General features: G+C 42.9%; 1 protein-coding gene across 1 annotated transcript in view; it reads right to left on the reverse strand.

Moving 5' to 3' along the window:
• The window catches only part of KIF21B (kinesin family member 21B), a 1,425,990-nt gene that overhangs the window by 991,935 nt on the left and 409,262 nt on the right, over positions 1-24,793 (reverse strand). Inside the window, exons 16-18 of the mRNA XM_040424150.1 lie at positions 20,111-20,145; positions 19,844-20,053; positions 19,446-19,645 (exon numbers count right to left, since the gene is read on the reverse strand). Coding sequence (XP_040280084.1) covers positions 19,446-19,645; positions 19,844-20,053; positions 20,111-20,145 — 445 coding nt within the window. The remainder of the gene's footprint in view (positions 1-19,445; positions 19,646-19,843; positions 20,054-20,110; positions 20,146-24,793) is intronic.

Genomic DNA, 24,793 nt, shown 5'->3' on the forward strand with positions numbered 1-24,793 from the left:
TACATCACAAAAAGTGTAATAGCAAGCGATCAAAAAGTCACAAGTACCCCAAAATAGTGCCAATAAAACCGTCATCTCATCCCGTAAAAATCATACCTACCAAGGTAATCACCCAAAAACTGAAAAAATATGGATCTCAGACTATGGAAACACTAAAACATGATTTTTTTTTTAAACTTACATAAATAAATAAAAATGTATACATATTAGGTATCGCCGCATCCGTGACAACCTGGTCTATAAAATATCACATGATCTAACCTGTCAAATGAATGTTGTAAATAAATAAAAATAAAAACGGTGCCAAAACAGCTATTTCTTGTTATCTTGCCTCACAAAAAGTGTAATATAGAGCAACCAAAAATCATATGTACCCTAAACTAGTACCAACAATACTGCCACCCTATCCTGTAGTTTCTAAAAAGGGGCCACTTTTTTGGAGTTTCTACTCTAGGGGTGCATCAGGGCGGCTACAAATGGGACATGGTGTAAAAAAAAAAAACAGTCCAGCAAAATCTGCCTTCCAAAAACCGTATGGCATTCCTTTCCTTCTGCGCCCTGCCGTGTGCCCGTACAGCTGTTTACGACCACATATGGGGTGTTTCTGTAAACTACAGAATCAGAGCCATAAATATTGAGTTTTTTTTGGCTGTTAACCCTTGCTTTGTAACCGGAAAAAAAATTCTTAAAATGGAAAATCTGCCAAAAAAGTGAAATTTTTAAATTGTATCTCTATTTTCCATTAATTCTTGTGGAACACCTAAAGGGTTAACGACGTTTGTAAAATTAGTTTTGAATACCTTGAGGGGTGTAGTTTCTTAGATGGGGTCACTTTAATGGAGTTTCTACTCTAGGGATGCATCAGGGGGCTTCAAATGGGACATGGTGTAAAAAAAAAACAGTCCAGCAAAACCTGCCTTCCAAAAACCGTATGGCATTCCTTTCCTTCTGCGTCCTGCCGTGTGCCCGTACAGCGGTTTACGACCACATATGGGGTGTTTCTGTAAACTACAGAATCAGGGCCATATATATTGAGTTTGGTTTGGCTGTTAACCCTTGCTTTGTAACTAGAAAAAAATTATTAAAATGGAGAATCTGCCAAAAAAGTGAAATTTTGAAATTGTATCTCTATTTTCCATTAATTCTTGTGGAACACCTAAAGGGTTAACAAAGTTTGTGAAATCGGTTTTGAATACCTTGAGGGGTGTAGTTTATAGAATAGAGTCATTTTTGGGTGGTTTCTATTATGTAAGCCTCGCAAAGTGACTTCAGACCTGAACTGGTCCCTAAAAATTGGGTTTTTGAAAGTTTCAGAAAAATTTCAAGATTTGCTTCTAAACTTCTAAGCCTTGTAACATCCCAAAAAAATAAAATATCATTCCCAAAATGATCCAAACATGAAGTAAACATATGGGGAATGTAAAGTAATAACTATTTTTTGAGTTATTACTATGTATTATAGAAGTAGAGAAATTGAAACTTGGAAATTTGCAATTTTTTTAAAAAAAAATGGGTAAATTTGGTATTTTTTTAGAAATAATTTTTTTTTTTTTACTTCATTTTACCAGTGTCATGAAGTACAATATGTGACGAAAAAACATTTTCAGAATGGCCTGGATAAGTCAAAGCATTTTAAAGTTATCAGCACTTAAAGTGACACTGGTCAGATTTGCAAAAAATGGCCTGGTCCTTAAGGTGAAATAGGGCTGAGTCCTTAAAAATTCGGTTTAAGGATTGAATAATAGAAAACACCCATAAATGAGACCATTTTAGAAACTACACTCCCATATGATTCAAAACTGATTTTTAGAAATTTTGTTAACCCTTTAGGGGTTCCACAGGAATTAAAGCAAAATGGGGGTGAGATTTTCCAATTTTATAAAAAAAAATTATAAAAAAAAAGAAGCAACAGCAAAAACAAATCTCAATATTTATTTCCCTGATTCTGCAGTTTAAGGAAACACCTCATATATGATCATAAACTGCTGTATGGGCACACCACAATGCTTAGAAGGGAAGTAGCACCATATGGTTTTTTTGTAGTGCAGATTTTGCCAGGAAGGTTTTTTGGGTGCCATATCACATTTGAAGAGATCTTGAGGTACCCCTATAGTGGAACCCCCCAAAAAGTAAACCCATTTTGGAAACTACACTCCTCAAGGAATTTAGGGGTGTAGTGAGTACATTGACCCCACAGTTTTTTCAACTAATTTAGAAACACTTGGCTGTGAAAATGAAAAATTTCATTTCTTCCAATAAAATGTAGCTTTAGCCCCAGATTTTTCATTTTCAGTTGTGGTAACAGGAGCACCCCAATTTTGTTACTTACTGGTAATTTCTTCCTGATTACAACAATATCCCCTAAGTGGTCATAAACTTCTGTTTGAAGGAAAGAAGAAATTCTGCTTTTTGCTCCAAAACACTCAAAACTCAATAAATCTTTTTATTCCAATTAAATAGGTATTTAATAAAAACAACGCATTTTGGGGAATTAAGATACCCTTCCTCAGGTTAAAAACAATTACATATAAACATGGGGTACATAAGGACATACACTCACCTAAAAAATTATTAGGAACACCTGTTCTATTTCTCATTAATGCAATTATCTAGTCAACCAATCACATGGCAGTTGCTTCAATGCATTTAGGGGTGTGGTCCTGGTCAAGACAATCTCCTGAACTCCAAACTGAATGTCAGAATGGGAAAGAAAGGTGATTTAAGCAATTTTGAGCGTGGCATGGTTGTTGGTGCCAGACGGGCCGGTCTGAGTATTTCACAATCTGCTCAGTTACTGGGATTTTCACACACAACCATTTCTAGGGTTTACAAAGAATGATGTGAAAAGGGAAAAAACATCCAGTATGCGGCAGTCCTGTGGGCAAAAATGCCTTGTGGATGCTAGAGGTCAGAGGGGAATGGGCCGACTGATTCAAGCTGATAGAAGAGCAACGTTGACTGAAATAACCACTCGTTACAACCTAAGTATGCAGCAAAGCATTTGTGAAGCCACAACACGCACAACCTTGAGGCGGATGGGCTACAACAGCAGAAGACCCCACCGGGTACCACTCATCTCAACTACAAATAGGAAAAAAGAGGCTACATTTTTCACGAGCTCACCAAAATTGGACTGTTGAAGACTGGAAAAATGTTGCCTGGTCTGATGAGTCTCGATTTCTGTTGAGACATTCAAATGGTAGAGTCCGAATTTGGCGTAAACAGAATGAGAACATGTATCCAGCCTCTGATGGCTACTTCCAGCAGGATAATGCACCATGTCACAAAGCTCAAATCATTTCAAATTGGTTTCTTGAACATGACAATAAGTTCACTGTACTAAAATGGCCCCCCACAGTCACCAGATCTCAACCCAATAGAGCATCTTTGGGATGTGGTGGAACGGGGAGCTTCATGCCCTGGATGTGCATCCCTCAAATCTCCATCAACTGCAAGATGCTATCCTATCAATATGGGCCAACATTTCTAAAGAATGCTATCAGCACCTTGTTGAATCAATGCCACGTAGAATTAAGGCAGTTCTGAAGGCAAATACCGTCCAACACCGTATTAGTATGGTGTTCCTAATAATTCTTTAGGTGAGTGTATATATATATAGTGAAATAAAATATACAAAAGAACTTGTTCTCATGTTTTTTCGTAGTGAAATATAAATTTTCGGGGTATTTATTATAGATTCAAAAGGACCTTTGGTCTAGGCAAAGGACCTTGGTCATGTGACAGCATAATCGGGTCATGTGTCTTGTGTTGAGACACATGACCGTTATTATACAAAGAAGAGGATGTAGTTAGACAAGAACGATCATAGGGTGAGTGGGACGGGCTTAGGGGGGGCCCGTAATGCATGGGAGGGAAACTCCTATCATGTTGAATCGGTGTCACGTGATCGCTGTTCATGCAAACACGTGACTGCAATATAGACTCGATCTGTGAAGGCAGGGATAGAGGGTCCTGTATCTATGAAGAATGCACTGAGCACGTGATAGCTTCCCTAACCTTTGCTGCGCTATGCTTATGCTTTACTGGTGGGAGAAGGGGATGGGGGTGGAGCAATTGGCAGAGTGTCTGAGTCCAGGCAGTATAGACGCAAGGATGCTTTGAGAGAGTTAGGTGTACATCTATGTTCTTGGAATTTTGTTGGAATGGGAGGGGGGAAATAAATAGTAGAGGGGAAGGGGAAGTTACCAGGGAGTGGCTTTGAGGCTAAAATGACGATGAAAAGATACATAAATTAGAAAAAAATACATAAATAAAAAATATATATATAATCGGAGGCGGAGCTAGCGCCGGAGCTGAATGGCCGCTTCTTGCTGAGCTCCGCACACAGACCTGCTGGGATTCTAGCATACGCAAGCACAAGAGACCCGAACCATGGTCAAAATCGGGGGACAAAGACCCCTTGAACCGGGCGCCGTTCCCAAATCTATAAACCCGAAAGCGGGGATGGCCAAATTTCTCAAAAAACAAGCCGCAGGCCCAGGAGCTAAAGATTCCAAAATGGCGCCACTGAACGACCGCGCTCCTGACGGCGGAGAAGAAGGTCAGTCTGAGGGGGAAAGTGATGCGGGCGACATAGGATCTCCCCGAGCCTTGCCTGTATCCAGAAGGTTCATAAAACAAGCACTAGCTGAAGCCTTACTCCCGCTGAAGCAGGAAATATCTGTCCTGACCCAGGAAATTCAACATATGGGTCACAGAGTTGAAACGCTGAAAACTACTCAGGCAGCTACGCTCAATCTCTCTCCATCTGCCAGACACATATTAACACCCTGTATGTGAACATGGAGAACCAAGAAAATCGCAGCGATTTAGAGGTATACCTGAATCGGGGGCTAATGAAGAAATCATACCTGCGATCAAATATATTGCATCCTCCCTTCAAGGAGGCGAAGATTCCTCAGGCCTAATAATCGAGAGAGCCCACAGAGCTCTCAGACCAAAACCGAAAAGTAATGAGCCGCCCAGGGACATTATCTGTTGCTTTTTGAATTTCGTAGACAAGAAAAAAATCCTTACGGCTGCAACATCATCAAACAACGTCTCTTTCAGAGATAACCCTATTTCAATATACCAGGATTTAGCCCCGGTTACCCTCCAAAAGAGGAAAATGCTTAAACCTCTTACTGATCACCTTCGTGGAAAACGGATCCCTTATAGATGGACCTTCCCCTTTGGCCTTTCATTCAACTACTCCGGGAAATTCGTCAGGATCTCCTCATACGAAGATCTCCAAGAATTATTTTCATCCACAGACATTCCGCCTTTGGATATCGCCTGCTGGGACACTGTTTCAGATATAACATCTCTGCCAGACCTACCGAGGATGACCCCCTGGGAGAAAGCCGAGGAGAAAGCCGGCACCCCAAAGCAACAACGGGCGAAGAGAAGAAACAGCCTTCTTACTCCCAAAAGTATTGCCTGGTCCACCGCGTAATGCCTAAAAGATAACATGTGTCTGTTATAGCTAAATGATATCTCTGACCAAATACTCTCTCCCTCTTCCCCCCCCCCTCCCTTTGTCCCCTGTAACATCTGGTTGGTCTCATCACTGTAACTACTTTCATCCCATAGCAGGTCATTCTACTTGGGGTGATACCCTCTTTACCCCCCCTCCTTCATGAAGCCTAGAGCTCCTCACAAATGACCTCACTGTTGGTTGCCTTAACGCGACTCTGGTTAAGTTATTGTTTTATTTTCAGTTTTTGTCTTTTGTTATTATGTTACAGTCAAAGAGTATTACTGTACCATATATATGGCTTTAAAGATGTGACATATTGGGCCCTGACTCCACTCGGCGCTGCCTATCACTTTCACCCTCCTGCTATTAAGCGAGACAAGCATAACAACATTTACTCCTCCCTTCACCCCCTATTTAATCTCTTATGACAGACTTCAAACTTTCATCCTTCAATGTGAAGGGACTTAGATCACCCTCTAAAAGATCCCAGATCCTTTCTCTCCTATGGAAGGAAAACTGCTCAGTAATTTTCCTCCAGGAAACCCACTATAAACAAGGGAAATTTCCAGACCTCTCCACTTTAGATTCCCTGAGTGGTTTCATAGCAGTTCTGATGGTGCAGCCTCTAGCGGAGTCAGTATTGGCTTTAGAAAAAACTTCCCTTTCCAGTATTCCTCCCATATTTCAGACACAGAGGGAAGATATATTATCCTTAAAGGGCTTATTGGCCATAAGATGTTCACCCTTGTGAATATTTATTCCCCTAACTATGATCAGGTCCCATGGTTTCTGGAGGTCCTTTCTTTGGTAGAATCCATCAGGGAAGGTATACTAATCCTGGCAGGAGACCTAAATATTGCTCTAAACCCTACCACAGATACATCATCTAAAAAGTCTCCTATATCAGTTAAACTCTTGAAAAAACTCAAAGCCAAATTTCATGTAATGGGACTAATAGATATATGGGGATGTATGAACCCTTCTGCTATTGATTACACTTTTTACTCTGCTCCAGGTCATTCATATAGTAGGATTGACTATATATTCGTGCCCAAAGACTTCCTGCATCAGTCCTCAGACCCTCAGATTGGAAGCATCACCATTTCAGACCACTCTCCGATTTTTTGCCTCCTTCCATCTACAACCTGGTTCGGGTAAGCCCTCCAGTTGGAGACTTAATGAGTCCATATTGAGCGACGATCGCCATATAATTAATTTCACTTCCCTCCTAGAACAATACTTTAAGACTAATGACTCCCCTGATGTCTCCCCTCAAGTTCTTTCGGATGCCCATAAAGCATTCATCCGAGTCCATTTTATAAGCAAATGCTCCCACTTAAAGAAACTAGCTGACAAACAATTTTCCTCCTTATTAGACCGCATACACACACTAGAAATGTTACATAAACAATCCCTTGACCCTCAACAGTTATCTGATCTCTCGGCTCTTAGATCCGAGCTTAAAAATGTACTAAACAGAAAAACCGCCAAGTACTACCTCTCTTCCCAACATAAATTTTACGCACATGGCAATAAAGCCTTGAAATTTATGATGAACCGTATTAAAAGAAGAAAAAACGCCAGATATGTAACCTCAATCAAATCAGTCCAAGGTCATAAACTTTATTCTCCTGAGGCCATTGCTGAACAATTCCGTCTCTTCTATAAAGACCTTTATAATTTACCCCCCCCACTGCTCCCCAATCTAACACAGAGGCAAACCTAAGCCCCAAATCCTTCTTCCAACTAGCTACTACTCAACCTTCCTTATCTACTTCGTGTTTGTAACCAAGCCCTACAAAATTGCCCCCTTTCCTCAGACATGACGAGAGCAGTGATTACAATTATTCCCAAAGAGGGAAAAGATCCCACTATATGTGCCAACTATCGTCCCATTTCCCTTCTAAATATTGACTTAAAACTCTCGCATCCAGAATACAATGCTCGCATCCAGAATACAATCTATTCTCCCTGACCTGATCCATCCTGACCAGGTGGGGTTTGCTAAAGGGCGAGAAGGAAAAGATAATACTACCAAAATCTTAGATGCCCTTTACTATGCCTCAAACAAAAATTTACCTCTGGTCCTCCTAGTCACTGACGCGGAAAAAGCTTTCGACAGTATTGATTGGTCCTACATCAAACTTACCCTACTCAAATTTAACTTCCCTGCCCCATATATTTATGCTATTTTTGCAATGTACAACAATGCTTCCGCCTCGGTTCTAGTGAACAACCATATATCCTCCAATTTTCAGATTAAGAATGGAACCCGTCAAGGTTGTCCCCTCTCCCCCCTCATCTTTGTCTTAATCATGGAAACTCTCATGCAAGCCCTCAGACAGGAAAACTCCATCCAAGGATTAAAAATTGGGTCCCAAGAATGTAAATTTGCCGCCTTTGCTGATGACCTCCTAATTCTTACCACCAACCCCATCACCTCCATGCCCACGATACTCCTACTACTAAACACCTTTAGCTCACTATCCAACTTTAAAATCAACTCGCATAAATCACAAATCCTACACACTGGACTATCCCCTTCGACCATCAAAATACTCCAATCAAACTCTCCATTTAATTGGACTGCCCAACTTATAACATATTTGGGAATTAAAATTAACACTCACCTACCCGATCTCTTCCAATTGAATTATATTCCCCTTTTACAATCTATCGCCGCTCAATTGGACTCATTGGAAGGACATTACCTCTCCTGGTTTGGCAGGAAAAATATTGTGATGTCATTGGTCATCCCTAGGCTTACTTACCTCCTCCAGGTTCTTCCCATCACAATTCCCCATTTTTTTTTTCAGAAAGCTAAACACACTCATACGTCAGTTCTTGTGGGAAGGGAAAAAGTCTAGAATCTCACTCTCCACCCTTATCAAACCTAAACGCTTGGGGGGCATTGGTCTGCCTGACCCTGAGTTATACATGAAGGCCATCCACCTTTGTAGAGCAATCGAATGGATCCTTCCCCCCCCCCCATAAAATTTGGCTCCATATTGAGAATGCTAACTTCAATTCCCCCCTTAAACCTCTTTTGTTATCAGGCAAACCCCTTACACCCCTTCCTCGAATGTCCAACCCCTTGATACGCTCTACCATTAAAGTATGGAATTGGTTTTCTTCCATGCATAAAGATCTTTTCCCTCTCTCTCCCCTCCTACAAATCAGAGATCTATACTCCCTAGCCCCTAAAGAGGTTAGATCTTCAACCCCTCCACAACTCAAAACATCATCCACCCCTATAACGGAACTTCTAGACAGAGAGGGCTGTGTTCCTTCTGAGCTAGAGCTGGCCTCCTCTTTCAACATCCATCCCTCTAGTTTTCTCACTCTTAAACTTCTTAGAGATGCGTTACTTATACATACTAGGTCTGCGCCCAAGAACCACACCCCTAGTTGGTTTGAGAACCTTTTGTCCACTACCTGCTACCCCCCTAAACTGATCTTCTTTCTCTACAAAAAGCTAAACCAGCCCCCCACAAGGGTTAAACCCGCCTTCATAGGTCATTGGGAGAAGGACTTAAATAAACAATTTTCAGACAAAGAAATTAATGCACTGCTAATCAATCCTCATAAACTCTCTAGGTGCGTCCGGGTGCAGGAGAACGGATATAAAATTTTGTCCAGATGGTACAAAACCCCTGATAAAATAGCTCTCCTGTACCCCGACGTTCCTGAAAGATGCTGGAGATATGGTTCAGAAAAGGGCACTTTTATGCACATTTGATGGAGCTGCCCCCCTCTGTCGCTTTGGTGGAGACAGATCTTCCAAATAAGCAATGACATTTGTAATTCAGATACCCCCTGCACACCTGAAATTGCCCTTTTATCTCTAGGTATGTCAAAATTTGACAAACCAAATAGATTACTACCCTATCTGTTATCAGCTGCTCGCCTCTTGATCCCCACTAATTGGCGGTCTTCTGAAACTCCCTCCATTGAACAATGGAGAAACAGAGTAGACCAAATCTTCAGTCTTGAGGAAATTTCTAATTGGGAATTGGGAACCAGAAAGAGTTTTCTTTCTACCTGGTCCGCCTGGAAGTAATATAGAAACTTCTCCTGACTTTATGTACACCCTAGAACCTCCCTTCTTCATACCTGCTTTCTTAAATAGAAAATAACTGACCTCCCTCCCCCTCAGGCGATTTATGTCACATTTGATATTAAATGGATATTGAATTAATGTTTTACTATATACTAATTGCCTTTTATGCTTGTACTGCTTTTATGCATATTCTGTCACCGATCAATAATGTTGTATACCCTGCTGTGCCAGGAAATAACGGATACTCTCTGAACTGTATTTGTATTCTAACCATTGATTTATAGTCTAAAAATCAATAAAATTGTTTATAAAAAATTAAAATAATAAAATCAGAACCTCCGAATCAGTGATAAACCACAACAAGCAATATATAATCAATCCCCAAAAAGCACCATGAACACACCGATCATTTCAAAATCACAGCACTCATGGAATCCATGCAATGAAACTAATATTCCTACTATAACATCTGACTTGGAATTTCCCACTATTTTACCATTACATTATAAAAATTACCCTTGTCCCAAGAATTAAAACCTTGCCTCCATCTTTGATCCAGAGATCATAGCCAAAATAACCTGATGTCACATGAATCAAACGTCATGTAAAAACCCTGCTTCCATCTTCGATTCAGAGATCTTAATCTACCCCCAACCCAATTTACTATTCACCCTCTCCCCTCTTGAATCCAAACTCACTTCCCCTGTACCTTCCATTGTGTCCGATCTGGAAGAAGATCCCCTCATTGACGGTCAGAATCACACTCCGCCCAGAGGAACAGCCCACATCGGACTAGGACTAAATAAATACAGTAACCAGCAGCATCAGTCACCAATCATCGCCCTAGTGAGGGATCACGAGCAACGGTGACTGTACAATACCACTGACCATAGTCTAGTAAATGAAATGGAACATCTCAACACTGATCCTTGCACTTCGGTGTCTTTTTTAGAGCTACCACGTCTAATAACTCCCACCACAACGTACCCGATCTTAAAAAGTCCAAAAATGACCACTATCACCCAATTTTTTCATCAATTAAACTAAAAACCAGGAAAAAGAAAAAATGTAGAAGAGGACATAGGGGGGGCATCGGCAGCAAAAAAAAAACAAGAACAGAGACCCCAGTGAAAGCAAACTAAAACTGCAGGTATCTTTAATCTATCCAGTCATACGCTTACTAAGAACGAGATTTCCCTACTATCGAAAGGCCTCTCTTTTTGTCCATCCTCAAAGATAGATGACTTTTGACTTTTTTGGACCTTAATCATTTTGTAAGAAAATTAACAATAAAACGACATTTTGAAATACTTAAACTGAAAGCGGAATGAAACCCAAGGAAACCCAAGGAACCATTGCCCCCCCATCCAAAGGGATGAGGATACCCCAGAATTTATACCATCAGGACTGAAACCGCTGTCCAATTTCTATCCGACTCACCATAAAGGGAACTTTTTAGACACCTTCTACACAGTAGTATCTGAAGAATTCCGTCATATTAATGACGAGGTCAATCTTAAACCATATGAAAAAACTGCCCTTAAAACACTCCAGACAAATAAAAATATTATGATTCACAACACCGACCAAAGGAGGGGGTATAGTCATACAAAACAGAGATGACTATATTAGAGAAGCATTGAGGATCCTATCCGACACCAATTACTACATTCCCCTCCAGGAGGATACCTCCACACAAGATAGAGAGGAATTTGCTGCATTAATAAAATCAGCATCTCATCTACTAGGGAAAAAAGAAAAAGAATATATCCTGGTGAAAGACTCCACCCTTTCCACATTTTACCATATTCCTAAAATATATAAGGATCTAAACAATCCCTCAGGAAGGCCAATAATCTCGGGAGTGCACTCTCTCACCCGCAACTTGTCGCACTAAATAGATACATTTCTACAGAAATACGTGACTGATCTTACATCCTACTTAAGGGACTCCACAGACACAACTAAAGGACATCAAATGAGATGAGGAATATAGGTGGTTGACCCTAGATGTCTCGGCATTATACTCCAATATTTCAAATGAGCTGGGAATAAAATGTACATCCAAATTTTTTTAATGAAGAAACAGCTATTCCTGTGGAGCAAAAGAACTTCATCATCGGCGGAATACAGTTCATCCTCACCCATAATGTGTTTAAATTCCAACATAACATCTACAAACAAATACGTGGGACCGCTATGGGAACGAGATTTGCGCCAAGCTTCGCAAATCTCTTTATGGGGGCCTTAGAGGAATTATTAATATATAAATCACACTCCTGGAATGATAATATAATCTTCTACAGGCGTTATATAGACTATTTGATCTTCATCTGGAAAGGGGACGAAATGAGTGCAGAAAACTGCACTAATATCATCTAGATACTAGAATGCCCATGCAATCTAATATATGTGGGACGGGCCATACAGACCCTACGGAATAGAGTCAATAAGCACAGGTCCAATATAAGAAAACAATTTCTAAAACAGTGTGTCAAGACACACCACAAACTACCATGGAGCTGAAAGGGTTTAACGATTACTCGAATTGAGCATATCCCAACTCACCAAAGAAATGATATCCAGTATCTCAGGAGAAGAGAGATGTACTGGATTTTCAAACTAAGAAGTCTAAACCCATATGGCCTGAATGAGGCCTTTGAAATTAACCTGTAGGCCTCATACGTTCATAAATCTACATATCAGGTCACTAGTAACAAATACCCTGGTCATTCAAACCTATCAATCAATTACACATGTGACAAACTGCCATTTTCCACTGGGCATTGTAGAAAACTTATGGCTAGCCTCCTGCCCTACGACTATGACCCCGGGACATATTACCCTTCAAGAACAGTGTAACAGAACTATGCTGCATGTCTGGACTGTTAATAGGACCGAAAGCGTTTGCAATTTGTGATAGACCCATCCGTATGGATTAAACAAAATGGCACCCAGATAGCTAATTTTATTGTATTTGTGTACTCTGAGCGGCATTCACCTAATGATATGCCCTCAGACTTGAGCTATCTGGGAATAGGTTAAATGTCTGTGTTTGCTGTGAGGGTGTGACATTGTGTGTTGGGTGGTGATTCCTGTCCTGTTGTTCCCACATGTGTATTGGTGATTTCCCTTTGTCCTGAGAGAATTGAATTGCTCTTCGGGTGTCTCCAGGCCAGAGAGGAGGAAACCATGATGCATTGTGGGGATGTGTTGTGTCTGTGTATCCTGAGTGCTACGTATCTGTCCTGTGTCACAGTCCTCCTTCTGGTCCCCTAGGGGCGTGTACACCAGATGGGGACCTGCATAAATACGGGCGGTTAGCCCTCAATAAAGTGTTCATGTTTTTCTAACCCTTCAAAACGAAGCCTCGTCTCGTTATTGGAGGGAATTGCTGTATCACGCTGGGGATTGCTATGCTCTGCATATTCCCTGGAGCTTTAATCTCTTCCTTCTCGTCCCGGATACCCTCTCCTGGAGGAGAGATCTTTCCCACACGGTCCTGAATGCTGGAGGTTCATTCAGGGTGGAAGGAAGACGGCGCGGCTCCAGTTAAGCTACGGCGGTTGTGGAGTCTGCGGTGGTTGTGGTGTCCAGTGCGGTGCTTGTGGTCCTCGGCGCAAGCTAGGAAGCGTCCATTAACGGAAGGGGATCCGTTACATTGGTGGCGAGCGGTGGGATGGCTTCCCTAGTGCGAGAAGCAGCATCCTGGGAACACCAAGCAAAACTGGAATATTGGTATAGTCACGTATGGTTTGATGCTATACTGAAGAGGTGGTTGGCTATCTACGGACCCCACCTAACAGAGGAACTTGTACCGAAAGTGAGGAGAGAACTGGCGGAGTATCTGCAGAAGGAAGCAGAATATCGGGCAGAGATAGCGAAGTATTCCGTCCCTGCGCCCCAGCAAAAGCGTGAGTTACAGGGGGCCGAAGGTGTCGTCCTTCCCCCCCCAGCGGCAGTGTGTACCCCAGGGGGCCGAAGGTGTCGTCCTTCCCCCCAGCGGCAGTGTGTACCCCAGGGGGCCGAAGGTGTCATCCTTCCCCCCCCAGCGGCAGTGTGAACCCCAGGGAGCTGAAGATGTCGTCCTGCCTCCCCAGCGGCAGTGTGTGTTACAGGGAGATGAAGGTGCCCTCCTTCCTCCCCAGCGGCAGTGTGTACCCCAGGGGGCCGAAGGTGTCATCCTTCCCCCCCAGCGGCAGTGTGAACCCCAGGGAGATGAAGGTGTCGTCCTTCCTCCCCAGCGGCAGTGTGTGTTACAGGGAGCTGAAGGTGCCCTCCTACCCCCCCAGCGGCAGTGTGTACCCCAGGGAGCTGAAGGTGTCGTCCTTCCTCCCCAGCGGCAGCCTGTGTTTCATGGAGAGGAGCGCAGCACCCTCTCTCCTCAGCGGCAGCTTACCATAACAAGGGGAGACACCAATCGCCCAGATGGGACCGTGGTCTCTGCGCCTGACCAACCGGGATGCTGGACAGCCTGTCCAGATCCCCCACTACCCTCACCAGGACAACAGGAGGAGGGGGTAAGTACAAATCCCCCTCCCCAGTTAACTCCTAACGTGGCCTCAGGGTTAACAGAGGCGATGTTTACCCCTACTGACTCCCATGTTCCTCTGGCTACTGAGCCGGACTATGGTCTCAGCACCCCAGCAGAAGAGCTGGCAGCTGGGCAGAGTGCAGTCGGCCTCTGCCCTCCCTCAAGTCCCCACAGCAAAATACCCAGGTGCGGTAACTGTTTCTTGTGGGTGGGTCACCCTTGTACCTGTTTGTTGTGGGTGGGCTACTCGGGCATTTGGTTACCGTGGGTTGGTGGATCGACTAACGGAGGCACTGACCGACAGAAGGTCAGGTGCCTGGTTAGTCTTCCCCCCAAAGGGCAGATGTGTGACAAACTGCCATTTGCCACTGGGCATTGTAGAAAACTTATGGCTAGCCTCCTGCCCTACGACTATGGCCCCGGGACATATTACCCTTCAAGAACAGTGTAACAGAACTATGCCGCATGTCTGGACTGTTAATAGGACCGAACGCGGTTGGAATTTGTGACAGACCCATCCGTATGGATTAAACAAAATGGCACCCAGATAGCTAATTTTATTGTATTTGTGTACTCTGAGTGGCATTCACCTAATGATATGCCCTCAAACTTGAGCTATCTGGGAATAGGTTAAATGTCTGTTTGCTGTGAGGGTGTGACATTGTGTGTTGGGTGGTGATTCCTGTCCTGTTGTTCCCACATGTGTATTGGTGATTTCCCTTTGTCCTGAGAGAATTGAATTGCTCTTCGGGTGTCTCCAGGGCAGAGAGGAGGAAACCATGATGCATTGTGGGGATATGTTGTGTCTGTGTATCCTGAGTGCTACGTATCTGTCCTGTGTCACAGTCCTCCTTCTGGTCCCCTAGGGGCATGTACACCAGATGGGGACCTGCATAAATACGGGCGGGTAGCCCTCAATAAAGTGTTCATGTTTATCTAACCCTTCCAAACGAAGCCTCGTCTCATTATTGGAGGGAATTGCTGTATCACGCTGGGGATTGCTATGCTCTGCATATTCCCTGGAGCTTTAATCTCTTCCTTCTTGTCCCAGATACCCTCTGCTGGAGGAGAGATCTTTCCCACACGGTCCTGAATGCTGGAGGTTCATTCAGGGTGGAAGGAAGACGGCGCAGCTCCAGTTAAGCTTTGGCGGTTGTGGAGTCTGCGGTGGTTGTGGTGTCCAGTGCGGTGCTTGTGGTCCTTGGCGCAAGCTAGGAAGCGTCCATTAACGGAAGGGGATCCGTTACAACACATACAATGTATTCGAGTAGGAGTAAAAAAGTGCCAAAAAACACATTCCTCATACACTTCTATTCCACCATATTCTAATTTATGAGCACCTAATAATAAGTGTTTAAATGTATGTTTTTAATTCTATGAGGATATATAGATAAGAGGACCCATGAATAATGGATAACGCACAAAATATATCATTCATGTATCCTCTATTCCCTATTATGATTTTGTCCATTATATATAAACTACATATGTAATACCCTTCATTTAATTTCCAACCCGATTTGCCCATTTTGTAGCGCACACCATACAATATTCAGGCATCCGCTCTTTCCCAGTAATATCCGGTATATAGTACGTGGGTTTTTCTTTTTAATTTATGTATTTTTTTTCTAATTTATGTATCTTTTCATCGTCATTTTAGCTTCAAACCACTCCCTGGCTACTTCCCCTCTACTATTTATTTTCCCCCTCCCATTCCAACAAAATTCCAAGAACATAGATGTACACCTAACTTTCTCAAAGCATCCTTGCGTCTATAGTCTCCATGGCAATACTGCCTGGACTCAGACACTCTGCCAATTGCTCTACCCCCATCCTCTTCTCCCACCAGTAAAGCATAAGCATAGCGCAGCGAAGGTTAGGGAAGCTATCACGTGCTCAGCGCATTCTTCATAGATAGAGCGCCCTCCATCTCTGCCTTCACAGATCTAGTCTATATTGCGGTCATGTGTTTGCACGAACAGCGATCACGTAACACTGTTTCCACATTATAGGAGTTTCTCTCACCTGTGTGAAGTTGGCACCCCATGTTTTTAAATTTCAAAAAGATATATACCATTCGTTTGTGCTGCGTTTGTGCTGGTTTGTGCCGTAAAAATGAACGTTTGTGCCGGTCCGGTTCCTGATATATTGTGCGTTAGATTTTTATGAAGCCCCGCCCACTTTCCACCCTATGTTCTTAAATGTTAAAAAGAAATACACCATTCGTTTCTGCTGCGTTTGTGCCGCAAAAATGAACGTTTGCGCCGCTTTGGTTTCCGAGATATTGCTCGCTTGATTTGCTGAAACCCCGCCCACTTTCCCCCCTATGTTCTTAAATGTCCAAAAGAAATACAGCATTCGTTTGTGCTGTGTTTGTGCTGCAAAAATTAACGTTTGTGCCGCTTTGGTTTCCAAGATATTGTGCGCTTGATTTGCTGAAACCCCGCCCACTTTCCACCCCATGTTTTTAAATTTTAAAAATTTGTTTGTGCTGCGTTTGTGCCGCAAAAATGAACGTTTGCGTCGCTTTGGTTTCCGAGATATTGCGCGCTTGATTTGCTGAAACCCCGCCCACTTTCCAACCCATGCTTTTAACCCTGACCCTAGACCCCCCCAGGTGTGCTGCAGCTTGTCCCCCTCCTCCCCCCCACAACTTTTTTTGGGGCGCAAGCATTTTTATTTTAATTTTTCTGTGTACGCTGACTGTGGCCGGCACTCTTAGCGTCCGGCCACTTTAGCGCATCGCACACCCCAGCGCTGATCAACTTCGGACGGTTGATCAACGAGTTTGAATTTGCGCCGGATAAGGTCCCCGGCACCCTCCAGCTCCAGTAGAAGATAGTACTGGGCATGCGCAGGATTTCGCCGCGTTGGGAGAAAAAAAAGCCGCCCAGTGCAGTGAATACTAATGAGCTGGGCGGCACTAGGAGACGGCAGTTGGGGCACGGCTGGGCACAGCACTGAATGAGGGACAGCCCCTTGGGCGCAAAGTAAGGTCATTTGCATTTTGATAAAAACACTTTTTATAAGTAACGGAAAGGCAGTGAGGGGTGATAATGGTATAGTTTAATTTATCATATTAAGACCAATAGAAGAATATATGTCACTTTATATGCTCTAACGGCCTGTCAGTGTCCCTTTAATTCTTCCCTGGACATACAACACGGCTCAGGAGTAAGAGAACACTATGCACATTTTGAGGCCCAATGAGGTGATTCACGCAGCTTGTGATGACAACTGTAGAGGCTCTGGGGTGAAATAATAAAGTGACTCAATTTTGGAAACACAGCCCCTCAATGTATTTATTAAGGGGTGGAGTGAACATCCTGATTCCACAGGTATTTTGAAGGAATTAGTGCACTGCGGATTGTGCAAAATTAAAATTGCAATTTTTCCATAAATATGGCATTTCATTGCCCAATATGTTGTGCCCAGCTGGTGCCATCTGAGACTCACACCACACGTCTTATTACTGGAGTTTTACTGGGTATGAAAATGGCATAAATTTGGATGTAACTTAACTTAACATTATCATTGGTTCTCTTTTGGGGTACATACAACTTTTGATTGCTTTTTATTTCACTTTTTGTGAAGCAAGATAAAGAAAAGGCACCAATTATGCCCCTGCTTTTGTGGTTTTGTTATTATGTACATTGTGCAGGAAAAAATGGCATATTAACCCCTTCTCGACAGCCCAATGGGAATTTACGTCGGCGGTCAGGCATTTAAAAATGCGGGCGCCATAGCCATAAAGACTGGGAGCACGATGTGCAGCAGCCTCTATCCCCAAGAGTGGCACACGGCTACCATACACTAGTTCCAATGGAGTGGAGAATCTGCCTGTGGCAGACTCTCTAATTATATTAACTCCCTTTAGAGGACTTGAACATGTGATCATTAGATCGCAATCTATGGGCGATTCGCCATGTCCTTATAGAGCCCTGCCACAGGCAGGGCTTTATAGGAATTATTGCTCTGGTAGTCTATGAGCCTTCAGAAGGCTCAAGGTTACCACAAAGAACAAACAGCTTCTCCATTCTCCATGCAGGGTAGCTATTCGGGGCCCAGGAAGGCAGCACTCCCAGAGAAAAGCCTGACCACAACTGATCAAGGCATCTGAGGGATTAAATGTGAGACATTAGCTTCAGGGGTCTGCTGTGTAAGAGGAGCATGCACCATCTTTAAAGAACCAACATGCATCCTGGCACACAACTAAGCACATCAGAGACAAGAAGCTCCTCGTGCTGTTATATGCAATAAAAATGATTTACGCAAGTGCATGGCTGATTAAAGTTATAGCACAGCTATAAGAGAACTACTGCAACTGTAAACACTCTTATCTGTGTGTTCATCAAAACAGACTTCATGAGTAACATGGACAGACCTCTCACCTGGCCTTGTCAATCTCATGCCTATGCCATTGTTCCAAGTAGCAGTGCAAGTGCAGAGGCTCTACTGCCGGCGCAGCGTAGATCCTGATTGTGAATACCCTGCTACAGAGTCAGCATCTCTGCTCCGGTTGCAGAGTAGTGGTGTAAGTGCTGAGACTGCTGCCGCTATTGGAGTAGTGCAGATGGCGACTGTGCATGGGTACTCAGAAGTGTAGCGATGCAAAAACAGTTGTCATCTGCACTGTGTGCTTGTGCTGCTACTTGGAACCACGACACACAAGATTGACAGAGCCAGACGGCATGATCGGGCCTGTCAATTAAAGGGGAGGAGGAGCCTCTTAAGCAGCAGAGCCAGCCCCTCACTGCCCAAGAATTCTGTTTTGATGAACCAATTGATTTAAATGTATCAATTCACATGTCTATGTTGTGCCCATTGTTAAAGCTGTTTTACTGGGTAAACAATAACCACTGTAGGCATAAAATAACATAAAATAAAGTCAATTAGGAACATTTATGAAACTGTCTAAAAGAAAACTGTCTTTTTGCCCCACAGCAACCAATCAAAGCAAAGCTTTCATATCCTATTCTTCTGTTGAAAAATGAAAGCTGGACTTTGGTTGCTATAGTGAAAAGAGAGTTCTGATTTCAGACAATAATCTTGCTGTTCTCTCTATATAACTGTGTCTGATGACACATCACCATTGCCATCACTATCAATGAATTGTCATTGTAGCTTTGCCACAGACCATGTATTTCTATTACTGAAAAAATTACAACATGCTAAGCAAACTGGCATTCTAATAAATAGCCCTTTGTTAAAAATGTGGCATATTTTCATATCTTCTGATGTATCTATCTCATATCATTAGATTCTTTTTACTGGAAGACAGTTTGAATCTAAAATGTGCAAAAATAATCAACAGCATTTTGTTTAAAACATTTAAATGACACCCTTTTGTCCACCTAATTCTTGTAACATACCTTGGCTTTTTTCATGTCATTAAGTTCTCCCTGTAGCTTGCGTAATTCTCGCTCATAGCGCGACTGATTCTTGAGAAGACGTGCATGCTCCCTCTGAGCTAATTGTAGCTTCTGCAGGTCCCTGTTCATCTCCCGCAATCGCTTTTCATAATCAGCGCGAATTCTATTAGCTTTCTCTTCTGTATAACACTCCATAGAGCCTGTAGGATCAATTGCCTTGATATGTATCTGGCATAAATCAAATATGGCAGTATGTAATGAAATGGTCAAAAAGAATGACTGTGGGTTGTCGTCTATAATAAAAAATAAATAAAAGCACTGTACAAGTTTACATAAACATGGTTTCCAAGTAACAGAATATCAATGGAGATATGTAGGGGTTTGGAAAATATCCATACTAAGCTCCCGAAGCACTCGATCCCTCTCAAGTTGTGTGTCTCGAATTCGGCTCTGAAGCTGCTGAAGCTTCTCCTCATATTGAAGTTTGAGTGTCTGGAGTCGACGCTGACTTTGTTCCAGCTCTTCAATGAGGCGTTGCTTAATTTCAATCTCACAGGTCAAATCAGCTAGATCACCACCAACTGAACCTAAGGTTTTAAAAGAACAATCTTAGCACTTTCATCAGACATCCACAAAAATCAACCATATCATAGTTCTTTTCTCACCTTTTTCTTCAGGCTCTGAATCAGACTCTGAAGCACTCCCTCCACTCTCCTCACTCTCTTCATCATCACATTCACTTTCTTCTTGTTCATCTTTCTAATTAAAATCAATATATTTTATAAATTTTATTTTTACACAACTAACACTGTGGGCCAATATGCTATTCTTAACCTCAAAATTACAGAATTCAACACACCCATTTACAGGTCAATGGGGTTTGTCAGACACCAACGGTATCCATCACACAACGGATCTGGAAATGCACCGTGGTTTAAATTATAAATGGAAGTCCAGTATAATCTAGTTAGCCATATAACAATAAACAAATCTTGGTGAGAGTACTCACTCTCCAAAAAAAACCGATTCGTACTTTCAAACTTATTATATCTTCACACAATCAATGGCTCACAGGCCTTTCTATTCTGAGAACCCTGAGCTGAGTTCTATCCCATACAGCGTGATGTTTCTGAGTTCACGCCCCCTTACTCATGCGTAACCATGGGATGCAACTATGCCCTTTAAGTACATCTTATTAATTACATCATTATTTATACATTCATGTTAAAAAGATAATAATATAAAAACATAGTTACATAGACACTGACTTATAAGAACACTCTGAAGTTACAAACTTCATTTAGTCCCCTTGGTTTTAGTCTTTCCGTTTTAGTAATCCATCTTGTTTTGTATTGCAATAGTTTTGATTTATCTTCCTGTTTTACTCCTGGATTAACATATTCCAGTATAGTCCATTTCAATTTATTCCACTTATGTCCCATTTCGTAACAATTCTGTAGTAATGTGATTTCATTCAGTTTATTTTTATTTCTTTCATCTTTTTTACTTTCTTTTTTTTTGGGGGATCCAATATATATTTTTAGGTTGATCTATGTTCGTTTAATCGTATCTCTCTCTTGGTTTATCCTATGTAACACATGACATAAATGACATTTTTAGTCAAACATATAGCAAAGTGGTACATAGGAATAGCGTAACCTTGTCTTGGGTGATTTATTACATCTCCTTTTTGGATAGAATTACAATTCATACAAGATAGACATGAAAATGTACCTCTTTTTGTAGTAGATAGCTTTGTCTATTTTTCTTTTTAGTTTTAATATATCCCAATATATTACCTATAGTTTTACCTCAGCGACATGCAAAAGTAGATTTCTTTTAAAAAGTCTGCCATATTTTTTATCATGTTGTAAAAGAACCCAATATTTAAAAATAGTGCTTCGCATGTCCCCAATATACATAGTGCGATCATCTTTTTTTTTTTTTTTTATGAAGCAATTCTTGTTTTGAAATCTGACTCACTTCATTACTAATGTATTTCTTATGCGCTTAGCTCAAGAAAACTGACTTTTTTGGTATACCTTTAAATGTATGTGGAACATGATAACTGGAATACATTAATCCCATGGTTAAGGGTACTTTCACATTTGCGGCAGAGTGATCCGGATCCGTCAAAACGTATGCCAACTGATGGCATTTGTAAGACTGATCAAGATCCTGATCCGTCTTAGGGTACTTTCACACTTGCGGCAGAGAGATCCGGCAAGCAGTTCCGTCGCCGGAACTGCCTGCAGGATCAGGCAAGACGTATGCCAACTGATGCCATTTGTAAGACTGATCAGGATTCTGATTAGTCTTAAAAATGCCTGATCAGTCTAAAAAAATGCATTGAAATGCCGGATCCGTCTTTCCGGTGTCATCCGGCAAAACGGATCCGGCATTTATTTTTTCACCTTTTTTCCAGTCTGCGCATGCGCAGACCGGCATTCCGGTATTCTGGATACCAGATCCGGCACTAATACATTGTTATGGGAAAAAAATGCCGGATCCGGCATTCAGGCAAGTCTTCAGTTTTTTTCTCCAGAGATAAAACCGTAGCATGCTGCGGTTTTCTCTTTCGCCTGATCAGTCAAAACGACTGAACTGAAGACATCCTGATGCAAACTGAAAGGATTAGGGCTCTTTCACACTTGCGTTGTTGTGTTCCGGCATAGAGTTCCGTCGTCGGGGCTCTATGCCGAAAGAATCCTGATCAGGATTATCCCCATGCATTCTGAATGGAGAGAAATCCGTTCAGGATGCATCAGGATGCCTTCAGTTCCGAAACGGAACGTTTTTTGGCTGGAGAAAATACCGCAGCATGCTGCGCTTTTTGCTCCGGCCAAAAATCCTGAACACTTGCCGCAAGGCCGGATCCGGAATTAATGCCCATTGAAAGGCATTAATCCGGATCCGGCCTTAAGCTAAACTTCGTTTTGGCGCATTACCGGATCCGACGTTTAGCTTTTTCTGAATGGTTACCATGGCTTCCAGGATGCTAAAGTCCTGTTTGCCATGGTAAAGTGTAGTGGGGAGCCATATACTTACCGCGTCCGTGCGGCTCCCGGGGCGCTTCAGAGTGACGTCAGGGCGCCCCACGTGCATGGATGACGTGATCGCATGGATCACGTCATCCATGCGCATGGGGCGACGTGACGTCATTCTGGAGCGCCCCGGGAGCCGCACGGACGGTAAGTATACTGCTCCCCCGCTCCCCACTACTACTATGGCAGCCAGGACTTTAATAGCGTCCTGGGTGCCATAGTAACACTGAACGCATTTTGAAGACGGATCCGTCTTCAAATGCTTTCAGCTCACTTGCGTTGTTACGGATCCGGCGGGCACCTCCGGCAAATGGAGTGCACAATGGATCCGGAGAACGCAAGTGTGAAAGAGGCCTTACTCTCCATTCAGAATGCAGAATCAGTTCTTTTCCGGTATAGAGCCCCTGTGACGGAACTCTATGCCGGAAAAGAAAAACGCAAGTGTGAAAGTACCCTTACAAATGTATTGAAATGCCAGATCAGTCTTTCTAATGTCATCTGGAAAAACGGATCCGGCATTTATTTTTTTCACCTTTTTTGCGGTCTGCGCATGCGCAGACCAGAAGGACAGTCCCGGCATTCCAGTATTTTGAATGCCGGATCCAGCACTAATATATTACTATGGAAAAAAAATGCCGGATCCGGCATTCAGGCAAGTGTTCAGTTTTTTTGGCCGGAGATAAAACCGTAGTATGCTGCCGTTTTATCTCTGTCCTGATCAGTCAAAAAGACTGAACTGAAGACATCCTGATGCATCCTGAACAGATTGCTCTCCATTCAGAATGCATGGGGATAAAACTGATCAGTTATTTTCCGGTATAGAGCCCCTAGGACGGAACTCTATGCCGAAAAAAAAAAACGCTAGCGTGAAAGTAGCCTGTGCATGAGTTAGGCCTCTTTCACACTTGCGTTGTCCGGATCCGGCGTGTACTCCATTTGCCGGAATTACATGCCGGATCCGTAAAAACGCAAGTGAACTGAAAGCATTTGAAGACGGATCCGTCTTCAAAATGCGTTCAGTGTTACTATGGCACCCAGGACGCTATTAAAGTCCTGGCTGCCATAGTAGTAGTGGGGAGCGGGGGAGCAGTATACTTACAGTCCGTGCGGCTTCCGGGGCGCTCCAGAATGACGTCAGAGCGCCCCATGCGCATGGATGACGTGTCCATGTGATCACGTCATCCATGAGCGTGGGGCGCCCTGACGTCACTCTGGAACGCCCGGGGAGCCGCACGGACGGTAAATATACTGCTCCCCCGCTCCCCACTACACTTTAGCGTCCCGGCAGCCATGGTAACAATTCAGAAAAAGCTAAACGTCGGATCCGGTAATGCGCCGAAACGACGTTTAGCTTAAGGCCGGATCCGGATTAATGCCTTTCAATGGGCATTAATTCCGGATCCGGCCTTGCGGCAAGTGTTCAGGATTTTTGGCCGGAGCAAAAAGCGCAGCATGCTGCAGTATTTTCTCCAGCCAAAAAACGTTCCGGTCCGGAACTGAAGATATCCTGATGCATCCTGAACGGATTTCTCTCCATTCAGAATGCATTAGGATAATCCTGATCAGGATTCTTCCGGCATAGAGCCCCGACGACGGAACTCTATGCCGGAAGAAAAGAACGCAAGTGTGAAAGAGCCCTAAGGGGGCATGACTGTTGCGTGGTATGGGATAGGGCGCAGCTCAACGTTCTCAGAATGGAAAGGCCTGTGAGCCATTGATTGTGTTAAGATATAATAAAAGTTGGCCCTGGTAAAGTATCTAAAAATGGCCATATTTTGTACTATAGATCCACGTCCAGCATGGCAAAAGTATATAGAAGCAAGAAACTGTGAGGATTCTGATGTTAAATGGGTATTCCTGTTTTGTGATACTGATGACCTATCCTCAGTTTCCGATTGGAGGAGGTCCGACTTACAGCACCCCTGCCAATCAGCTATTTGAAGGGGATGCGGCACTAAAGTGAGAGCTGCAATGTTCACATGCACACTGTTTTACACTGTAGCGGTGGTACAGGGTACGTACAGCTCTCTATCTCATTCACTTAAATGGACTGAACAACCGTAACTACACCTCCACCAATCTGAAACTGATGACCTATCCTGAGGATAGGTCACCAATTTCATGTTAACTATTGGACTTGATTTACATGTTGCAGATCAAATTCAATAGATTAGTGCCTAGTTAAAATAATAAGGAAATCTTCAAAGTGTCTGGATCTCCCCAACTCCTTAGGATAGGTCATCAATAAGGGCAACCCAGTTAAATTAGAACTAGAAGAGTTCAAAGGCAGGTCTTCTAAGTAAT

The sequence above is a fragment of the Bufo bufo genome, chromosome 3 (genome assembly GCF_905171765.1).
Source record: "Bufo bufo chromosome 3, aBufBuf1.1, whole genome shotgun sequence".
Classification (NCBI taxonomy): Eukaryota; Metazoa; Chordata; class Amphibia; order Anura; family Bufonidae; genus Bufo; species Bufo bufo.